Source organism: Mobula birostris, chromosome 16, assembly GCF_030028105.1.
Source record: "Mobula birostris isolate sMobBir1 chromosome 16, sMobBir1.hap1, whole genome shotgun sequence".
NCBI classification, from domain to species: Eukaryota; Metazoa; Chordata; class Chondrichthyes; order Myliobatiformes; family Myliobatidae; genus Mobula; species Mobula birostris.
In genome coordinates this window covers 78430446-78451816 of record NC_092385.1, presented here as the reverse complement: position 1 = coordinate 78451816, position 21371 = coordinate 78430446, and the positions used below count along the sequence as shown (strand labels likewise).

At 44.3% G+C, this 21371-nt stretch overlaps 1 protein-coding gene across 3 annotated transcripts in view; it reads left to right on the top strand.

The window, feature by feature from the left end:
- The window catches only part of LOC140211256 (NUAK family SNF1-like kinase 1), an 88346-nt gene that overhangs the window by 63415 nt on the left and 3560 nt on the right, over positions 1-21371 (top strand). For all 3 annotated transcript variants that reach the window (XM_072280933.1, XM_072280931.1, XM_072280932.1), the window contains one exon: positions 17913-18032. In XM_072280933.1, coding sequence (XP_072137034.1) covers positions 17913-18032 — 120 coding nt within the window. The remainder of the gene's footprint in view (positions 1-17912; positions 18033-21371) is intronic.

Sequence of the window (21371 nt, the reverse complement as noted above, 5' to 3'; positions counted from 1 at the left end):
GATTGTCAGGACGGGACTGCTCCTATCCCGGAGTTGGAGGCGTCAACATAACAATGAATTGACAGGAGGGGTCTGGTTGGACCAGGATGGGAGCAGTTGTGAACCGCCTCTTCAGGTCAATGAATGCCGAATCAGCCTCAGAGTCCCAACAAAAAGGTGTGGTAGGCGAGGTAAGTCGGGTAAGGGGTGCTGCCACCCGACTGTAATCCCTGATAAATCGGCGATAAAAGTTTGCAAACTCCAAAAACCGCTGAAGTTGTTTGCGGGTCGTGGGCCTGGGCCATTCTTCCACCGCCTGGATCTTCTCGGGATCTGCCCTCACCTGCCCGCTCTCGATGATGTAGCCCAGGAAGCTGACCGAAGGGATGTGGAACTCATATTTCTCCACCTTCACAAATAACTTGTTCTCCCACAGTCTCTGGAGGACCAGATGGACATGGTGAATGTGTTTCTGGGTGCTGCTAGAAAATATTATCATCTAGGTAGACGAACATGAAGTGATTAATGAAGTCCCTCAGTACATCATTGATTAGGGCTTGAAAAACAGCGGGGGCATTGGTGAGGCCAAACGGCATGACCAAGAATTCGAAGTGGCCCAAAGGTGTATTAAAGGCCACCTTCCACTCGTCTCCCTCCCTCATCCTGACTAGATGGTAGGCGCTACGAAGGTCCAACTTTGAGAAGATGATGGCTCCATGAAGTGGTTCAAATGCTGAGTTAATGAGGGGCAGTGGGTACTTATCTTTAACTGTTATATTGTTTAGGCCTCGGTAATCAATACTGGGATGAAGTGACCTACCCTTCTTCTCTACAAAGAAGAAACCGGCGCCCACCGGGGAGGTTGAAGGTCAAATAATGCCCGCCGCGAGGGACTCACGAATGTATTTCTCCATGGTGTCTCTCTCCAGTCGGGATAAGGGAAACGAGGCCCTGGGGAGAAGGTCAATAGCGCAATCATGTGGACAGTGCGGCGGCAGGGAAAGAGCCCGTTGTTTGCTGAATACCTGTCCCAGGTCATGGTATTCTGCAGGGACCTCGAACAAGTTGAGGGGTTCCAAGACAGGCGGGGTCGCGGTAGTCTCCCCCGGGGATGGAGCCGAACGCAGACAGGTGGCGTGGCAAAACGGGCTCCGGCTGGCTATCCTCCCGGTAGACCAGTGGATGTAGGGGTTGTGGTGGTACAGCCAGGGATATCCTAAAACTACAGGAGCTTGAGGAGAATGGATGAGATTAAATCGTACCTCCTCTCGATGGTTTCCGGACAGAATCAAGGTCGGGTGGCGTACAGTGGGTAATCCGAGCCAGCAGTTTTCTGTTCAGCGCCTGGGCCTCCAGAGGGGTACTTAACGGCTCCCTAGGTATTCCGGCCCGGGAGGCTATGTCCTTGTCCAGGAGATTTCCCTCGGCACCGGAATCCACCAAGGCGGATAGGGACAGGGACTGTGGTTGATAATTCACGGTAGCCAGGATCTGCATCTGGGTCTGGGGGACTGAAGGGAGTGCTGTCCAGCTCACCAGGGCCCCGTCTACTGGTGAGCCTTCCCTTTTGGCCGCAGAGGACAGGTATCCCAGAAATGTCCCGACTGGCTGCAATAGTGACAATCCCCAGCTCTCCACCTCCGAAGTCGTCCGGCAGGGAGAGACGGTTCTGTCCCAGCTGCATGCGTTCCTCCCCCAGGGTGGTGGGGACAGTTGGAGCAGGAGCTATACTTGGAGTGGCTGGGGAAGGGCGGCTGGCTGAAGATGGTAAGGTGGAACGTGGGCTGACCCGAGGAGCGGGGCGACTGGTCTTTTCTCTCAGACGCTCTTGAAGTCGATTATCGAGCCTGGTGGCTAGAGAGATCAGAGTCCAGGCTGTCCGGTTCATCCCTCGCTGCCAGTTCATCTTTTATCTTATCTGAGAGGCCCTGTCGGAACACCTCCTGTAGTGCTTTGTTATTCCACCCAGAGTCGGCCGCTAATGTTCGGAACTCGATGGAGTATTTTGCTACACTTCATGAACCCTGACAGAGAGTTAGCAAGCACTTAGCGGCATTCTTACCGTGAATGGGCTGTTCAAAGACCTTCCTCATTTCAGAGACGAAGGAGGGGAAGGAGGAACAGACTTGTGGTCAGTTGTCCCAGATCATGGTGGCACACACCAAAGCATCCCCTCGTAACAGCCCCATGATGTATGCAATCTTTGATCTGTCCAAGATGTATGGACATGGCTGTTTCTCAAAGACCAAAGAGCATTGTAATAAGAAGGCCCGGCACTTACCTAGGTCCCCAGCGTAGGGTTCCAGTTCGGGTACGTACAGCTCTCAAGAGAATTGTGTTGCCGATCCAAGGGACATAGCCATCCCAGGCTGTGCAGTTTGGTCAGACGGGGTTCTTGGAAGGGACGGAGTAAGGGAAGCGGATACCCGGTCAGCCTGCTCACTGACCTTCCTCACATTCGTGGACAGCACACCAAGGTTTTCCGTGACCTCTCTGAGCAGTTGGTCGTGGGTGCCCAGTACGTAGCCCTGGCTGGCGAGGGCCTGTTGCACGGGGTCCGTGTCCGCTGGGTTCATTCTTGGCCAGTTTGTTCTGTTGTGAGGACGAGGCTGAGGATGAACCCAAGTGCAGGACACAGGCGCAGAGGCAGAGTCATGAGGCGTTAGCACTGCCACGAACAGGGATCCAGTATCCAGGAGAGTCTTTACACGGAGAGAAGGTTTACATAGAGTATCCAGGAAATGATGCGGAGCTTAGAACTGACAGTTCCAAGGAATTAGAAAATGAGGTTTACTCACAATGGAGTCAACCAATACCGCCCGAGTTTTATCCCATGTTCACTAATGGGAACCAGGTGTGCTGTAATTAGTGGAACTGGGAATGATTGGAAATCAGGCGAGGGGATTAAGGCCTAATTAAGGAGCTAATAGCAAGATGGGGAATTGCCAAGACGGGACCATGACAGGGATACCTTATCAAATGCCTTGCTGAAATCCATACACACTACATCTACTGCTCTTCCTTCATCAATACGTTTAGCCACATCCTCAAAAAATTCAATCAGTCTCATAAGGCTCTACCTGTGTTTGACAAAGCCATGCTGACTATTTCTAATCATATTATACCTCTCCAAATGTTCATAAATCCTGCCTCTCAGGATCTTCTCCATCAACTTACCAACCACTGAAGTAAGACTCACTAGTCTATAATTTCCTGGGCTATCTCTACTCCCTTTCTTGAATAAAGAAACAACATCCGCAATCTCCAATCCTCCGGAACCTCTCCTGTCCCTATTGATGATTCAAAGATCATTGCCAGAGGCTCAGCAATCTCCTCCCTCGCCTCCCACAGTAGCCTGGGGTACATCTCATCCAGTCCCAGCGACTTATCCAACTTGATGCTTTCCAAGAGCTCCAGCACATCCTCTTTCTTAATATCTACATGCTCAAGCTTTTCAGTCTGCTGCAATTCATCACTATAATCACCAAGATCCTTTTCCATAGTGAATACTGAAGTAAAGTACTCATTAAGTATCTCTGCTATTTCCTCCGGTTCCATACATACTTTCCCAATGTCACACTTGATAGGTCCTATTCTTTCACGTCTTATCCTCTTGCTCTTCACATACTTGTAGAATGCCTTGGGGTTTTTCTTAATCCTGCCTGCCAAGGCCTTCTCATGGCCCCTTCTGCCTTTCCTAATTTCCTTCTTAAGCTCTTTCCTATTATATAGAAACATAGAAAACCTACAGCAGAATACAGGCCCTTCGGCCCACAGAGTTGTACCGAACATGTCCCTACCTTAGAAAATACTAGGCTTACCCATAGCCCTCTATTTTACTAAGCTCCATGTACCTATCTAAAAGACTCTTAAAAGACCCTATCGTATCCGCTTTATCGTATTAGCCTTATAATCTTCTAGATCTCTAACATTAGTCATAGTCATAGTCATACTTTATTGATCCCGAAGGAAATTGGTTTTCGTCGCAGTTGCATCATAAATAATAAATAGTAATAAAACCATAAATAGTTAAATAGTAATATGTAAATTATGCCAGTAAATTAGGAAATAAGTCCAGGACCAGCCTATTGGCTCAGGGTGTCTGACCCTCCAAGGGAGGAGTTGTAAAGTTTGATGGCCACAGGCAGGAATGACTTCCTATGACGCTCTGTGCTGCATCTCGGTGGAATGAGTCTCTGGCTGAATGTACTCCTGTGCCCACCCAGTACATTATGTAGTGGATGGGAGACATTGTCCAAGATGGCATGCAACTTAGACAGCATCCTCTTTTCAGACACCACCGTCAGAGAGTCCAGTTCCATCCCCACAATATCACTGGCCTTACGAATAAGTTTGTTGATTCTGTTGGTGTCTACTACCCTCAGCCTGCTGCCCCAGCACACAACAGCAAACATGATAGCACTGGCCACCACAGACTCGTAGAACATCCTCAGTATCATCCTCGGTCATTACCTCGGTCTCTGAACTTTTTGTAAGCTTTTTTTTCTTCTCGACTAGATTTATTACAGCCTTTGTACACCACGGTTCCTGTACCCTACCATAACTTCCCTGTCTCATTGGAATGTACATGTGCAGAACTCCACACAAATATCCCCTGAACATTTGCCACATGTCTTCCATACTTTTCCCTGATATCATCTGTTTCCAATTTAAGCTTCCAGTTTCCTGCCTGATAGCTTCATAATTCTCCTTACTCCAATTAAACACTTTTCTAACTTGTCTGTTCCTATCTCTCTCCAATGCTATTGTAAAGGAGATAGAATTATGATCAGTATCTCCAAAATGCTGTCCCACTGAGAGATCTGACACCTGACCAGTGCACACAGATCAGATTTTTACACAGTGCACTGAGCTGGAAAAATGTAAAACAGTAACAATGCAGAATAAGGTGCAAACGTCACTGAAAAAGTACAATGCAGGTAAATAAAAAGTGCAAGATTGAGAGGTGCAGAATCCGTTCAGGAGTCTGGTGATAGTGTGGAAGAAGCTGCACTTGAGACTCATAATACATGCTTTCAGGGTTTTGTAGCTTCTGCTCAAGACAGGGTCCATAGAGAGGAGACTGGGTTGTGTCCACAACTCTTTGCAGTTTTTTGTAGTCACATGCAGAGCAGTCGTCATATCAATTTGTTATGCGTTCAGCCAGAATACTTTCTACGATGAATTGATAAAAATTGGTAAAGATGAACAAGGAAATGCTGAATTTCTTTAGGTTGCTGAGAAACTTGTAGCATTGCTAAGCTTTCTAAGCTGTGACATCATTGTGGTTGGAGCGAGACCAGAAGTTAAAGCTTTCGATCCTCCTTGATGTATAAAGGAGTGTGTGCTGCAGCCCGTTTTCTGAAGTCGATGGTCATCTCTTTGCTGTTGTTGTCATGACACCATGTCACGAATATCACAAAGCTCTTTATCTCAAATTTGATCAGCAATAAGTGAAAGTTTCCCTGCCACAGAGTTGCTGCATCTGAAGCAGTAATAAATCTAGCTTCCACTCTCAGTTGCAAATACGTGGCGATTGCTTAAGCTTCTGGAAAGATGGCTAATTCATTAACATGCAGCAAGCTAGTTAATATTTTTGTTTCAAGTGATTGTAACGCGTCTCTGTACGTCCTCACTGTGGAATGCATGGGCTTTCCATAAGCTTTACAAGATCCTTCTTTATGCACACTATGTGTGTTGATAGGTCTTCTGAACAGCAGATGTAGAGGGAAAGAAATCAGTTGTAGATCACGGGACAGAGAGGCTTGTGAAGGTTCTTTTATTTACTTATTTACAGATACAGTGCGGAACAGGCTCTTCTGGCCCAATAAGCCAGACCACCCAACAACCTGCCTATTAACGCTAGGCTAATCACAAGTCAATTTACAATGACCAATTAACTTACTAACCAATACATCCTTAAACTGTTGGAGGAGACTGGAGCAGCCAGGGGGTAACACACCCGTACAAGCAAAGAACGTACAGAGACGAACGTCTGCCGAAACAAATCTTCTACTCCCAGTTTAAAGAAGGCAAATGTAAAAGAGGCGGATAACAGAAGAGATTCAAAGACGTCTTAAAAGCCAACATGAAGAAATGTAACATCGACATCAACAATTGGGAAACCAATGCCAAGGACAGGAAACTCTGGCAAGCCATCATCCAAGAAGGAACAGCAACTTTCAAAGCCAACAGATGTGCAGAATTAGAAGAAAAGAGAAGAAAATGGAAAGAGAGGCAACAACAACCAAAGTACGATCTGCCATCTGGAACTACTTGTCCTGAATGCGGAAGAACTTTCAAAGCCAAGATTGGACTCATAAGCCACTTGAGAGCCCATAAGTAGATCAACAGAACGAAGACCATCATCCTCGACCTCGAGGGATAGCCACGACGATGACAAACTTTCGTACGGAGGACACTGGAATTGAACTCCAAAGTCCAACATCCTGAGCTGTCATAGTGTGGTGTTAACCCCAGTGCTCTCATGCCACCCCAAGTGCAGGTGGTCAGAATAGAAGTGGGAGAATTGGGTCTTGATAGGAGGGGGAAGTCAGAATGAGGAGAGAGCTCTCAATAAAAATGAGGGCTTGGGGAAGGGTGGTTGGCAAAAGGCAAACCCAGCATAATGGGGAAATATTTGTCCCAATATGTATAGTTACATTTAAAAATTTATCATGCAGTATATTCATATATTGTGTTTCACAATACAAATCATAGAATTAAGTTCATGTACAAGATTTACATTATTTTTTTATTTCAGTGATATAGGCCATCTTGCGCTTCAAGCCACACAACCAGCAACCATTGATAAATCTGATTAACCCAAATTTAATCACAGTTTACAATGACCAATTAATCTACCTGGTACATCTTTGGAGGAAATTGGAGGACCTGAAGAAAAACCACACATTCCACAGAGAGGATATACCAAGACTCCTCACAGAACGGCACCAGAATTGAACTCGAATATCTGGAACGTCAGAGTTATAGTATATTATTATATTACATTATGCTGTATTCCACCAATTATTTTGTATTGGGATATTGTACTATAGTGTGGGCATGTGGCCAAGTGGTTAAGGCATTGGACTAGTGACCTGAAGGTAGTGAGTTCGAGCCCCAGCTGAGGCAACGTGTAGTGTCCTTGAGCAAGGCACTTAATCACACATTGCTCTGCCACGACACTGGTGCCAAGCTGTATGGGTCCTAATGCCCTTCCCTTGGACAACATCGGTGTCGTGGAGAGGGGAGACTTGCAGCATGGGCAACTGCTGGTCTTTCATACAACCTTGCCCAGGCCTGCGCCCTGGAGAGTGAAGACTTTCCAGGCACAGATCCATGGTCTCGCAAGACTAACTTTACCTTATTCTAATATAATAGCGTATTGGCCACCACAGCTGGCGTGATGCTATTACAGAGTTCAGTCCCGGCATTTTCTGTAAGAAGATTGGACATCCTTCCCATGGGATGTGTAGGTTGCCTCCCACGGCCCAAAGATGTACTGGCTAGCAGATTGTTTGGTCAGTGTAAATTGTCCCATGATTAGGCTAGGGTTAAATCAGTGGGTTGCTGGCAGCACGACTCGAAGGGCCAGAAGGGCCTGTATCTCTAAAAATAAACAAATAATTTTATTTGCATCAGTAAATAGCCGGAGGAAGGTTCCAGCTCCTTAGCATTCCATGGGGTGCAGTGTACCTCAAACATTGGTCTTTCTCTGGGGAGCCCTCGCTGTAGCTGCATCCCAGCACGTAGTTCTGGTCCTTGGAATGTGCCTGTCTGCAACAGTCGACGCTGGGAAGCTCCTTACACTGGAGAGCAGTAGCTTCCTGGCAGACTGAATTGCTTCTTTCACTGATATAATAATTCCCTGGCAGCAGTTAACTTTCGTCTCAGTATGTGTCCCTGGGAACATCCTGTACAGCACAGAATCCCTGTGCTGCACAGTTGTGTCGACGATCCTCAACAAAGACACTGCATTTCTTTCCAATCTCCTTGCCAAACAAGCATTCCAGCAATGGATTAGAGTCTTATGAACAACCACCATGAGGCCAGGACTTGTTTGAGTTGAGTCTCTAGCCAAGCTCGAAGGAGCCCACCTCACCAACAGCCAAGCCAAGTCTTGGTACTTTGAACATAGAACATTACAGCACGGTACGGGCTTTCAGCCCTCGTTACTGTGCCAACCTTTTACCCCATTGTAAGATCAGTCTAACATTTCCCTCCTACATCACCCTGTATGTTTCTATCTTCCACATGGCTAAATGTCTCTAACATATCTGTCTCTACCACCAGCCCAGCAGGACATTCCACATACTCTCCAATCTCTGTCTAAAGCACTTACCTTTGACATCCAGCCCTATACTTTCCTCCAGTCTCCTTAAAATTATGCCTTCCGCTATTAGTTATTTCTGCCCTGGAATTTTTTTGACTGTCCACTTGATCTATGCTTCTTATAATCTTTTACACCTCCCTGAAGTCACTTCTCATCCTCCTTCACTCCAAAGAGAAAAGTCCTAACTCACTCAACGTAAGACCATAAGACCATAAGAGCAGAATTAGGCCATTTAGCCCATTGAATCATAGCTGATCCTTTTTTCCCCTCCTCAGCCCCCATTCCCAGCCTTCTCCCGATAACCTTTGATTCTGTGTCCAATCAAGAACCTATCAATCTCTGCCTTAAATACACCAATGACCTGGCCCCAACAGCTGCATGTGGTAACAAATTCCACAAATTCACCACCCTCTGGCTAAAGAAATTTCTCATCATCTCTGTCTTAAATGGATGTCCCTCTACCTTGAGGCTGTGTCCTCTTGTCCTAGACTCCCCCACCATGGGAAAATTTCCTTTCCACATCTACTCTGTCTAGGCCTTTGAACATTTGACTCACCCTTCTAAATTTCAGTGAGTACAGACCCAGAGCCATCAAACATTCCTCGTATGATAACCTTTTCAGTCCCGGAATCATCCTTGTGAACCTCCTCTGGACCCTCTCCAATGCCAGCACATCTTTTCTAAGATGAGGGGCCCAAAACTGTTCACAATACTCAAGATGAGGCCTCACCAGTGCCTTATAATGCCTCAGCATCATATCCCAGCTCTTGTATTCTAGACCTCTTGAAATGAATGCTAACTTGCATTTGCGTTCCTCACCAACAACTCAACCTACAAGTTAACCTTTAGGTGTTTTGCACAGTGACTCCCAAGTCCCTTTGCATCTCAGATTTTTGGATTTTCTCCCTGTTTAGAAAATAATCTGCACATTTATTTCTACCATCAAAGTGCATGATCATGCATTTCCAACATTGTATTTCATTTGCCACTTTCTCGCCCATTCTCCTAATCTGTCTCAGTCCTTCTGCAGCCTTCCTGTTTCCTCAACACTACCTGCCCCTCCACCAATCTTCACATCATCTGTAAAGTTTGCAACAAAGCTATCTGTTCCATCATCTAAATCATGAATATGCAGCATAAAGAGAAGTGGTCCCAACACCGACTCCTGTGGAACACCACCAGTCACTGGCAGACAACCAGAAAAGGATCCTTTTATTCCCACTCGCTGCCTCCTATAAATCAGCCAATGTTCTAACCATGCCAGTAACTTTCCTATAATACCATGGGCTCTTAACTTGGTAAGCAGCCTCATGTGTGGCACCTTGTCAAAGGCTTTCTGAAAGTCCAAATGTATAACATTCACTGCATGTTTTATCTATCCTACTGGTAATCTCCTCAAAGAATTCCATCAGGTTCATCAAGCAAGATTCTCCCTTGTCAGAATCCAATAATTTTTGAAAGATCGTTACTATTGCCTCTACAATCTGTACTGCTACCTCCTTCAGAACTCTAGGGTGCAGTTCATCTGGTCCGGGTGACTTATGTACCCTTGGGTCTTTCAGCTTTTTGAGCACCTTCTCCCTTGTAATAGTAACTGCACTCACTTCTCTTCCCTCACACCCTTCAGCATCTGACACAGTGCTAGTTTCTTCCACAGTGAAGACTGATACAAAATACTCACTTAGTTCATCTGCCATCTCCTTGTCCCTCATTATTATTTCTCGAGCCTCATTTTCTAGCAGTCCTATATCCACTCTCATCTCTCTTATTTTTCACATACTTGAAAAAGCTTTTTCTATCCACTTTGATACTGTTTACTAGCTTGCTTTCATATTTCATCTTTTCCATCCTAATGATTCTTTTAGCTGCTGTCTGTAGGTTTTTAAAAGCTTCCCATTTCTGTATCTTCCTGCTAATTATTGCTTTGTTGAACACCCTCTCTTTTGTCTTTAAGTTCGTTTTGACTTCCCTTGTCAACCACGGTTGTATTATTTTGCCATTTGATTATTTCCTTGCTTTTGGAATTCATCCATCCTGCACCTTCCTCATTTTCCCCAGAAACCCACGCCATTGCTGCTCTGCTGTCATCCCTGCCAGCATCTCCTTCCAATTTACTTTAGGCAACTCCTCTCCCATACCACGTAATTTCATTTACTCCACTGAAATACTGCTATGTTTGACTTTACCTTCTCCCTGTCAAATCTCAAGTTGAACTCAATCATATTGTGATTACTGCCTCCTAAGGGTTCTTTTACTTTAAGCTCCCCAATCTCCTCCAGTTCATTACATTAACACCCAATCCAGTATAGCTGATCTCCTAGTAGGCTCAATGAATCTATTCTAAAAAGCCATCTCATAGGCATTCAACAAACTCACCCTCTTAAGATCCATTACCATCCTAATTTTCCCAATCGACCTGAATGTTGAAATCTCCCACCTGCATCGTAACATTGCCCTTTTTGCACACCTTTTCAATTTCCCATTGTAATTTGTGGTCCACATCCGAGCTACTGTTGGAGGCCCGGTCCTGTTATGCTTGCAGTTGCTTAACTCAACCCACAAGGATCCAACGTCTTCAAATCCTATGTCATACCTTTCTACTGATTTGATGGCATTCTTTATCAGCAGAGACACACCACCTGTCCCCCATAGAACAGTTTGTGCAGAAGAGAACCTTTGACCACAGTGGTCTGCATTAAAAGTCCTGTAGAATTTACAGGTACAGCAGATGAAGTGTTCTGCCAGAAAGCTCCCTGAGAAAATTGTTCAAGTTACTTGGTGGAATCCTCCCTCACAAGATATATGAACAGAGAAGATTTACCCCAGTATAATTGGGCTCATTTTCACCATACCAGGGATAGAACCTGCACTTTATTTCTTGCTTCTGTGGGGTCTACACACAAGGACTATCGTGGATACGTTTTCTGGAAATTAGTACATTGTGCCTCTGTGGCTATGATCCATATTTGATCTCCAGTGAAAAGGAATATGGCTTGGGATGTGCAGGGGCAGTACCGCGGCACCAATAGCACCTTCTTTAACATTGAAAGTTCAAAGTAAAGTTATTATCACTAAATACAATCCTGAGATTCATTTTCTTACGGACATGCTCAATAAATCCATAATAGAATAACAACCATGACAGAATGAATGAAAGACCTCACCAACTTGGATGTCCAACCAGTGTGCAAAAGACTGCGAACTGTGCAAATACAAAAAGATTTACATTAGATAGATACTTTATCGATCGCAAAAGAAATTAATGTCGTAGTGATGTTACAAGTGCATAGATGTACAAAGTTCAAAGAGAAGTAAGTAAGAATAAAAATAAGTTGCCTTAAAAATAAGATTTACAAGATTCACAAGTCAAAGGTTACAAGATCACTCCCCTGGCTATAGGTTGACTCATTCTAGAGCCTGATGGCCGAGGGTAAAAATAACCTCATATAGCGCTCTTTGGAGCAGCACAGATGTCTTAGTCTATTACTGAAAAGACTCCTCTGTTCAATCAAGGTGGCATGCAGGGGGTGAGAAACATTGTCCAGAATTGCCAGGATTTTCCTTCGTTCTACCACAGCCTCCAGTGTGTCCAGTTTGACTCCTATCTAATCAGTTTATCGAGTCTGTTGGCATGACCCATGTTGCTGCCATTGCTCCAGCTCACCATCGCATAGAAGATTTTACTAGAGACAGCAGACTGGTAGAACATGCGAAGGAGAGGCCTGCATACTCCAAAGGACCTCAGTCCCCTTAGGAAAGAGGCGACTCTGGCCCTTCTTGTACACAGACTCTTTGTTGGTGCTTCACTCAAGTCTGTTGTCCAGGTGCACCCCCAGGTACTTGTAGGTCCTCACCACATCCACATCCTTGCCATCAATAGTAACAGGGAGCAGTGCAGAAATAAATAACAGAATAATAGAAAAAAAAGAAAGAATAAAACTAAATGAATAAACAGAAAGTATCAAGAACCTGAGATGAAGAATCCTTGAAAGTGAGTTGATAGGGTTGTGGGATAATTTCAGTGATGGGGTGGGTGAGTGAAGTTATTCCCTTCAATTCAAGAGCCTGGTGGTTGAGGGTTAATAACTATCACCCCATAACCATTGGGTATGAGGGGTAGTTAATAAAATATTGAATATTAGCGAATCTTGACTGATTCATGCAATAAAGTATTGAATGTTTTTATCTTGGAGACACAAGAGGCTACAGATACTGTAATCTGGAGCACAGGACAAGCTGCTGAAGGAACTCAGTTGGTCAGACAGCATCTTTGTAGTTAAGGGACCGTCAATATTTCAGTTCAGACCTTGCATCAGGACATTTTGGCTTCTTTCCTTTTTTGTGTTAATGTTAGTTATATTAATATTTGTTTGGAAGATCAAAAGCAAACAATTATTGGGAAAAATAATAGACATTGAATATAGTTTCCACAAAGAATGAACGTTTTATTTAAAATAAAAGATGGCAGAATGTTTAGCATATTTCTGTATTAAATGGATTTGGAAGAAGATTCTATTTTAAGTAAGTAACTTCTAATTTTCTTCAATGAATTTAACTGATTGAATCATCCCCAAAAAAAGGGTTAGGTTCCAGACTACACTAAGTAACTCAAAAATAGCCAAGTACACACTCCCTTATTTGGCAAGAACTCCATAGCTAAGTAAGTGGAATTTAAAGAATGCCAATCATGCAAATATTCTTTCTTATTAAAATTCACAATGTGCACCTCAGCATTAGAATTCTTCAGTCTTCACTTATACAACATTCTTACACATGCAAGTACACTTAAATAGCCATGAGTCAATGAGAGATTAATAGGTCTGGTTTTTAAATTGGCTCCAATATTTCATGCTATTTTGAATCCTTCTTGGATGTTAAGCAACTTCTAACTCACTGATATACTGTATATGTTAAATTGTTCCTGTAAAGTAAAATGTAGGCAGATCAGAATCATGCAGTTACAATGATGACAATATTAACAGTATTCACTTAATGACTGCCCAAGACTGACAGTAGAGCTACTAGAACTTGATGTTTCAATACAGATGGTAAGTTGGCACTCTCGATGTTGGCAGTGGGTGTGGAGTGGTGACAAGGAGGGAGGGTAGGTACGTCATCGGGGTCATCAAGTGGGCACCCGTCTTCTTTGATGTTTCGTTGATAAGCCCACAACGTCTCCAGAGGGCTCAACGGTGCTACCTGGCATCCCAGATACACCCCCCTCAGTTCCATACCCTCCTGTCTTCATCTTGCAGCCCAGTTGTTGTCTTTCCTTTTAATCCAAATCCAATTGCTGCTTTCTTCTGCTGCATTTGACAAGGACTTGATTGCTTGTTGGAGGGAGTGACCCCTCACCCCCATCTTCTTCAATAGACTGGTCATAGATGTAGCAACGAATCCCCTGCATCCCACTTCTACCGGGAAAATCTTGGTCTTCCAGCCATTCTGGGCAGCTTCAGTTGCCAGTTCAGAGTACTTGGTCTTTTTCCTCTCATAAGCTTCTTCGACACCATCTTCCCATGTTACTGTCAATTCCACAACATATGCCAACTTGGCTGTTGTGGACCACAGGACCATGTCTGGCTGGAGTGTTGTAGCCGCAATGTCTGGGGGAAACACAAGCTTTTCTTCCAAGTCCGCGTCCATTTTCCAATCCCGAGCAACCTGCAGAATGCTTACATCTTTTGATGTTGTATGGTGCTCTGGAGGTTGGCCTGCTGGTACAAATCGTCTAATGTGGACATTTCCTGCCGATGTTTGTGGGAGAGCATTTGTGGTGATTCGCCTCTGTTCCAAGATTGATACCAGCTGTCTGAGAACTTGGTTATGCTGCCAAGTGTGCCGCCCCTGGGTGAGGCTCATGGTGCATCCTGTTAAAATGTGCCTTAGTGATCAGGTGCTTGACAAAGAGAGCAAGCGGGGTCTTCTCCTCACCACTGGTTCAGGTTCTGGGGTGTGGGTAGGAGGTCATAAGTGGCTCTGATGACAAAATTTAGCGGAGATCCCTCCACCTCCCAGACGTCACGCCAGCTAAGTTTCCTCTTTTCCAGGCTCTCCCAATTAGTCCAATGGCTCTGCTTGGCCATTGAGACGGCCCTGGCGTGTCGCTCTGCCTCCTCCTGTCTTCTCAACCCCTCCACCATCAGCCATCTCTTCTGCACTGATGTTGCCTTGTGCCATTGAGGAGCCTTTGGGACAAGCCCAAGCCCGGCTCTCCCATGTTGGACTTGGCCAACCACATCCCTGAAGCGAAGAGCAGACTTAGCACTCTGAATGGCTTCAGATTGGGTTCACTTCCTCCCTGTTGCCACACAGGGGGCCGCTGTTTGAATAACAGTATCTTCAGATTCAGTGAGGGGCATGACCAACCTTGCTTTGGTGCATTTGAATTCTTCCACAAGACTTGCAATTGGTAATTCCAATTTGCCGTTCCCGTACAGTCCAACAGGACTTAAGCATCGCGGAAGTCCAAGCCACTGTTTTACATGTGTGCTGATCATTCTTTCAAGCTTTTCAACCTTGCTGATGGGGATTTCATACACTGTTAAAGGCCACATGAGTCTTGGGAGTATGCCGAACTGGAAGCACCACAGCTTGAGTTTTCCTGGCAGCCAGGTCTTGTTGATGCGAGCTATGTACATGATGGTATCCTTTTTGAGTTGTTTAAACTGCTCAGTGTCCTTGAGCTTAGCATCATACCATCAGCCCAAGCTCTTCACTGGCATTTCTGAAACGGTTGGGACAGGTGTCCCGTCAATCTGAAATCTTTTATCCGTGACTTGACCTTTGACAATGGAGATGCTTCTGCACTTGCTGGGCTTGATCTTCATCCTCGCCCATGTGATGTTTTGATGAAGCTTTTCCAGAAGTCTCTTGGTGCAGGGGACAGTTGTGGTCAGTATCATTATAGGCTTGTGTCAGTGGTAACCGTTGACTAAACTTGCAGTAAAGTACTTCACTGTTGTCTTCATTCACACAGTTAAACACTGAATTCCAGTCAATGGTATCAGCTACATTATGCTCCTCCAGGAAGTTAACTGGTACAATTTTCAAACAGGAAACTTTTTGAAGTCACTATATTAACAACTTTAACTTATTTGCTCTGTATTCTCACCATTTCCCCCCATTGAAAGGTAATCCTTATGGAGTAAATGTTATTAGTGTTCTAGGCATATTTCACTGCTGCTGAATACAGGGTTGATTCATAAAACATTATTTCATTGTTAAATCCCAAATCCTTGCAGAATAATTTTCAAAACTCTATTGTTTTAAAACTAATTAGAATTGATTTTTATTTCAATTATGGCATATCTGTAATCTCATCTGTATGATACTATTTATCAGAATCAGAATCCTTTATTATCGCCAAGTATGTGGACACATACAGGGAATTTGATGCCGGTTTCCCTGAGCTCTCGCTGTACAGAATCAAAAAGCAAACAAAGCAATAGTGCAAATAATCGTGAACTATATACAATGAGGTATACCTGTGTATGTACAGGTGGACTTGGTTTATAATAGACTAAAATTCAAGTGTTCATAAGACTGGCATACAGAAAGAAACTGTTCTTGTACCTATTTGTCCTGGCATACAGTGATCTAAAGTGCCTACCAGAAGGGAAGGAGTTGGAACAGGTGATGTCCAGGGTGTGATGGGTCAACAATGATGCTGCTTGCTTGTTTCCTGACTCTAGATGCATATAAGTCCTGGATCAAGGGCAGCTTCACACCAGTAGTCCTTTCCGCAGCCCTGACGGTTCTTTGGAGTCTATTCTTGCCTTGTTTGGTAGCTGATCCAAACCAGACAGTGATGGACGAACAGAGAACAGACTGGATTATTCCTGAATAGAATTGAATCAGCAGCTCCTGAGGCAGGTTGTACTTCCTGAGTTGACGTAGGAAATACAACCTCTGCTGAGCCTTTTTGATAAGAGTGTCCGTGTTGGATTTATGATTTCTGTAAAATATTTAAAGCTAGTTAAAATTAGAGATGCTGATTTCCTAGTTTACCCATCATGAGAATTTTTCATTATGATTGGTTGATTGATGACATTAGGGTTACTGGAAGCCAATCCTCTAATGCAGATGTCAAAATAAAATTAATATGAAAGAAAGAGAAATTCACAACACAGTGATTGCTAGATGCATTTATGAATCATTCATCAATGACAGTGAGAGCAGTGTCGTATTTTCCACTGTTGCCAAATTTGGCTAAATTGTTATTGGAAATATTGCAGATTTTGTCACCATGTTGTACTTCAGTGATATTCAACTCATCTACATTACAGATAGGGAAAAATCTGGTATTGCTCGGCCAATGTAACCTTTAACATTGCATGTACACAAGAACAAATTAAAATAGAATGTCATGGGGGTGGGGGGCGCTGGTAGCGGACCCAAATGCAAGACACAGATACTGAAGTACTAGGAACAGGACTAGGTGTGTCAAGAAAGCAAGGGAAGTGGGGAAGAAAGGATGCTGGACGTTGACACAGGCCTTGGACGAAACTAGGATGCAGGGCGTGGGCTAGGATATAGACAAGAAACATGGAACCTCGGAGCCTTGGACTTGGAACTCAGGGACATGGAACACAGAGCAGGGACCCCTCCTTGGGAGCAGGATGTAGGGCCAGGACCCCCTCCTCCCCCTCCTTGGGAACAGAACCAAGGGCTGGGGCTCTTTCTATACACAGAACACTGAACACGAAGAGACAGTTCTCCACTCAGGGTAGTGGCAAATGGCCGGACCTACCTAGTGAAGGCGAGGACACAAAGAGACAATTCCAAACAACGACAAATTGTTCCTTATCCTGACACAGCAAAGCCCCGGTCTTGCTCTGGCGGTTGAACCTGACGGCATTGCAGGCGAGGATGCAGGCAAAGGCTTCAGAAGGAAGGGGAAGAGAAGGAAACAGTCCAGCAACTGAAGCTGAACCCAGGAGTTGTTTATGTAGCCAGCCCAAAATGAGAATCATGTGCCTCAATTAAGGCACACAACAGAACAAAGGAAAAACTGGAAAACCTGGAATAAGGATCGATGGACCGGACCATGAACCGCAATGTGGACTTCACAGACCGGACCATGACATAGAAGCAGGTGTAGTCCCTGAAGTTTTCCCTGCCAATAAATATAACAATGTCCAATCTATGCTAGCATCAACTCCTCTCCTAACTCTCTAACCCTCAATACTTTGATCTTTCAAATATTTTTCTGTCTACATTTCAAATGCATCCAATGACTTGGTCTTCACCACTTTCAAAGACAGTGATTTCCAGAGATCTGCTACCCAATGAAAGGAACAATGGAATCAAGGAATCTTCAGTCTGAGGTAGACACTCCAAAATGTTGTATCAAAATCTGACCATGTATGCAATCGATTCAGACTCCAGGCGAAGGGTCACAACCTGATATGCCAAGAGTATATTTTCCTCCACAGATGCTATGTAGCCTGTGGAGTTCCTCAAACATTTTGTGTGTTGCTGTAGAAGGTTTTGTTTGCTAAACCAATGAGAGGTTAAATAATCAAATGTGAATGAGCAGCTGAATTTATGATGGTCACCAATAACTTTCTTTCCTCGTTATTTTATATTTGTTTAGCTTGCTGACTTTGGCTTATCAAACTTGTACCACAAGGATCATCTTTTGGAGACATACTGTGGAAGTCCCCTTTATGCTTCGCCAGAAATTGTGAATGGATTTCCATATCATGGACCTGAGGTAAAGTGAGAGGAGCTAAATGTGCATAATCAGCTTTTAAAAAGCACATTTTTGCAGGCAAAAATGTGTTGCTAAATAAAATTGTATCGTTAGCTTCCGATTAATTAAATACTAGATACTTATTGAAAAGGATTTCCTCTTCATGTATTGAGGGGAACACAAACACATTGGCACTGACTGCTGAATATAGCCAAATAACTGTTGGAAAAGTTGTAGACATTTTGCACCTTGCTATACTACTACTACTACGTCAACTCAGGCCTAGGGGCCCGGTGTCGGGCACAATGATGGACTCTCCACTTCTCCCTCTCCCTCATCAGTGTGTTCAGTTCATCTACATTAGCCGTGCCACTGTCTTCTAGGAGTGTGTTGACCATAGTCTTGGGAGGGCGCCCAGGGTTCATCCTCCCGTGCTTGGGCTCCCCTATGATGACTAGGCCGGCAGGTAGCTCAGGGTGGCGTAGACAGTGCCCCGCTAGTTGCAGTCTTCTCACTCGATTTTAGTAGAGAGCATCGGTAGGTCGTTATAGAGCTCGACGTTCGCCATGTGCTGTTGCCAACTCGCATCAAGAGCCATCCGGAGCATTCGCATATAGCAACCATCTGGAGACCTTCACATCGTCTTGGTGAGTGTCCACGTATCGCATCCGTACATGAGAATGGACTCTATGACTGCTATGAAAATCCTCTTTTTAAGCCCTCTGGTCAGGTTCAACTTCCAGATTTCCTTCATGTCGTTCATAACCCTCCACACCAGCGCCTTCCGTATCTTTATGTCCTTCTCCGAACTCATCATTCTTGACCCAAGGTACTTGTAGTCAAAGACTTTCTTAATGGTATCATTCTTTACGGTCTTGAGAGTACCTTCGTCACAGTTAAACGCCATGTACTCTGTCTTTTTAGTGCTTAGGTGAAGCCCAACTTTACTGCACTCAATTTCCACTTTTATCAGTAGCTGCTGTGCTTCCTCCATCTGGTCAGAGAGCAGGACTATGTCATCTGCAAAATCAAGATCTGTGAGCGTAACTGGTCTGACCCTTTTGGTTTGCCCTGGTTTTATGGTAAAACCAAGCTTCTCACATACTTAAGCTAATTTACATTAGAGACCTGTAAAAACCACTTGCTCAAGTGCAATCTTGTGTTTATGATTTACACAATAAACATGAAGGACAAAATAAAAAAAGAAAAAGAAACCACAATAAATACCATAATTGAAGCCAGCTGCAATTGTGAAAAGAAAGACCATCTGGATGCTTGTTTTGCAGAGAGCTGATGATCCTGTAAGGCTCTCCCAGTGCGCCCTTGGCATTTGTAGCTCAGGGTGTGGGTAGGGGTGTAGACAGTGGTGATGAGCCCCGTGAGCAGAAAATGTGGCCAGATTTAGCTGCATGCAGTTTATTTTATCATTATGTATTACAATGTACGGCTGCTGCAAAACAAAAACATTTCAGAATCAGAATCTGGTTCAATATCACTGGCGAATGTCATGAAATTTGCTGTGTTGTGGCAGCAGTACAATGTCATACAGGTAATAAAAGCTGTATGAAATATATATTTAAAACATTAAATAAATATTGCAAGAAGAGAGTGAAAAATACTGAGGTGGTGTTCTGAGGACTGGACCATGATTAGGCAGGAGTAGATTCTGGCTACGACCAAGCTGTGGTAGCTCGTCATCATAGTCGATATGAATCAATTGAGTGACTGCTGTTGAGACAGCTCAGCCTGCTCTTCTTGGCACTGGTATGATTGTTGCTCTTCTGAGGCAGGTAGGAGCCTCTGACTACAGCACTGAAAGCTTGAGGTTGTCCTTGAACACTGCCACCAGTTGGTTGGCTCAGGTTTCAGTGCCCTACCAGGTACACCATCAGGGCCTAACACCAGATGCTGCAGGGATTTGCGCAGATGTAGTTTTATTCTCCCTTTCCAAGCCTGCCTAAGAGGTGTTGAACTCATAAGAGAGTGAAGCATCACAACCATTCATTGCTTTGTAGAAAGCAAATCTTGCCAGAGCTGATGTACATCAGATTCTGTGTCTAACTTCAGTTGGAATTGTTGTGTCTGTAGCTCATTATAAGACTTCTTGTATAGTTCTGGATCACCTGTCTTGAATGCCTCAGCAGACTATAAATCATCTGGTTCAGCTATGGCTTTCAGTTTGGGTTTGTCCTTTAACAGGCACACTCAACCACACAGGTTTTGAAGAAGTCAGTAACAACTGTGGTATATTCCTTCAGATTTGAAGATGAATCCCTGACTGTTGTCTAGTCCGCTGACTCTTCTGATACTGTAAACACTTCTCCGTCTCCCTTGACCATACCTTCTTGGTCCTCATCACTGGTGCTGCGGTCTTTAGTCTCTGCCTAAATGCCAGGAGAAGAGGTACAGCCAGGTGATCGGACTTTCCAGTGTGTGGGTGTGAGATGGCACAGAAAGTGTTGTTGATGGTGGTGTAACAGTGGTCGTGTATTGGTTCCTCTGGTTCCACAGGTGATACGTTGGTGATAGTTGTTCAGAGACTTCATGCTGGTCTGGTTGGAATCTCCACAATGATCAGGGTACGCTGTTTCATGACTGTTGGTCACCGTACTCTGCTCCTCCAGTGCCTGCCTGAGGTCGAATGTACACTGCTGTTAGCAGACATCCCACCCTGCAAAAACTCACTTCAGGGAGGTAGCACCCCGCCCCCCTCCTCTGGCCCCCCGGTCGATCTCCAAGGGTGTATGTAATACTTTGTTTAGTGATTTTGTCTAATCTGTAAACCAAGTTGGGATATATGCAGAAAATGTGACATTAAAATATGTACATATTATATTATATTATATTATCATGTTGATTCTATTACAACTTTAAGCAAGTCTACAGGGAGTTTGGACTCATCACGTAGGATATCAATAGCGTAGCTCCTTAGCAGCCAGCCAGCTAGTTTAAATAACGTTAGCTATGCCAATGAACGAATGACACCTGTTAAACTCACCTCAACATGTCTTTAACATTTTAACCCACCATGGGCAATAGAAAAGTCGCTTTTGCAAACAGTGCAGCGAGCAACACTATCATTATTTTTGAGGTCGACTGTAAAGCCCGCCCACAGAAAAAACTGATGGGTCTACTTAGCACGAAGAGAGATCAATCAGGATGCTCCCTCTCGCTCTGCCTCTCCCTCTCAAAAAAATCGATTTCCGGGATATTGTATATAATTTCCAGGCATCAGGGAGCCACTATTAATATGCGGGAGACTCCCAGAACTTCCAGGAGAGGTGAGGGATGTCTGTATTAGGATGACAGCAGACATGACTCATCAGATACTTTCTGATTTGGACAATTAAGACAGTCATT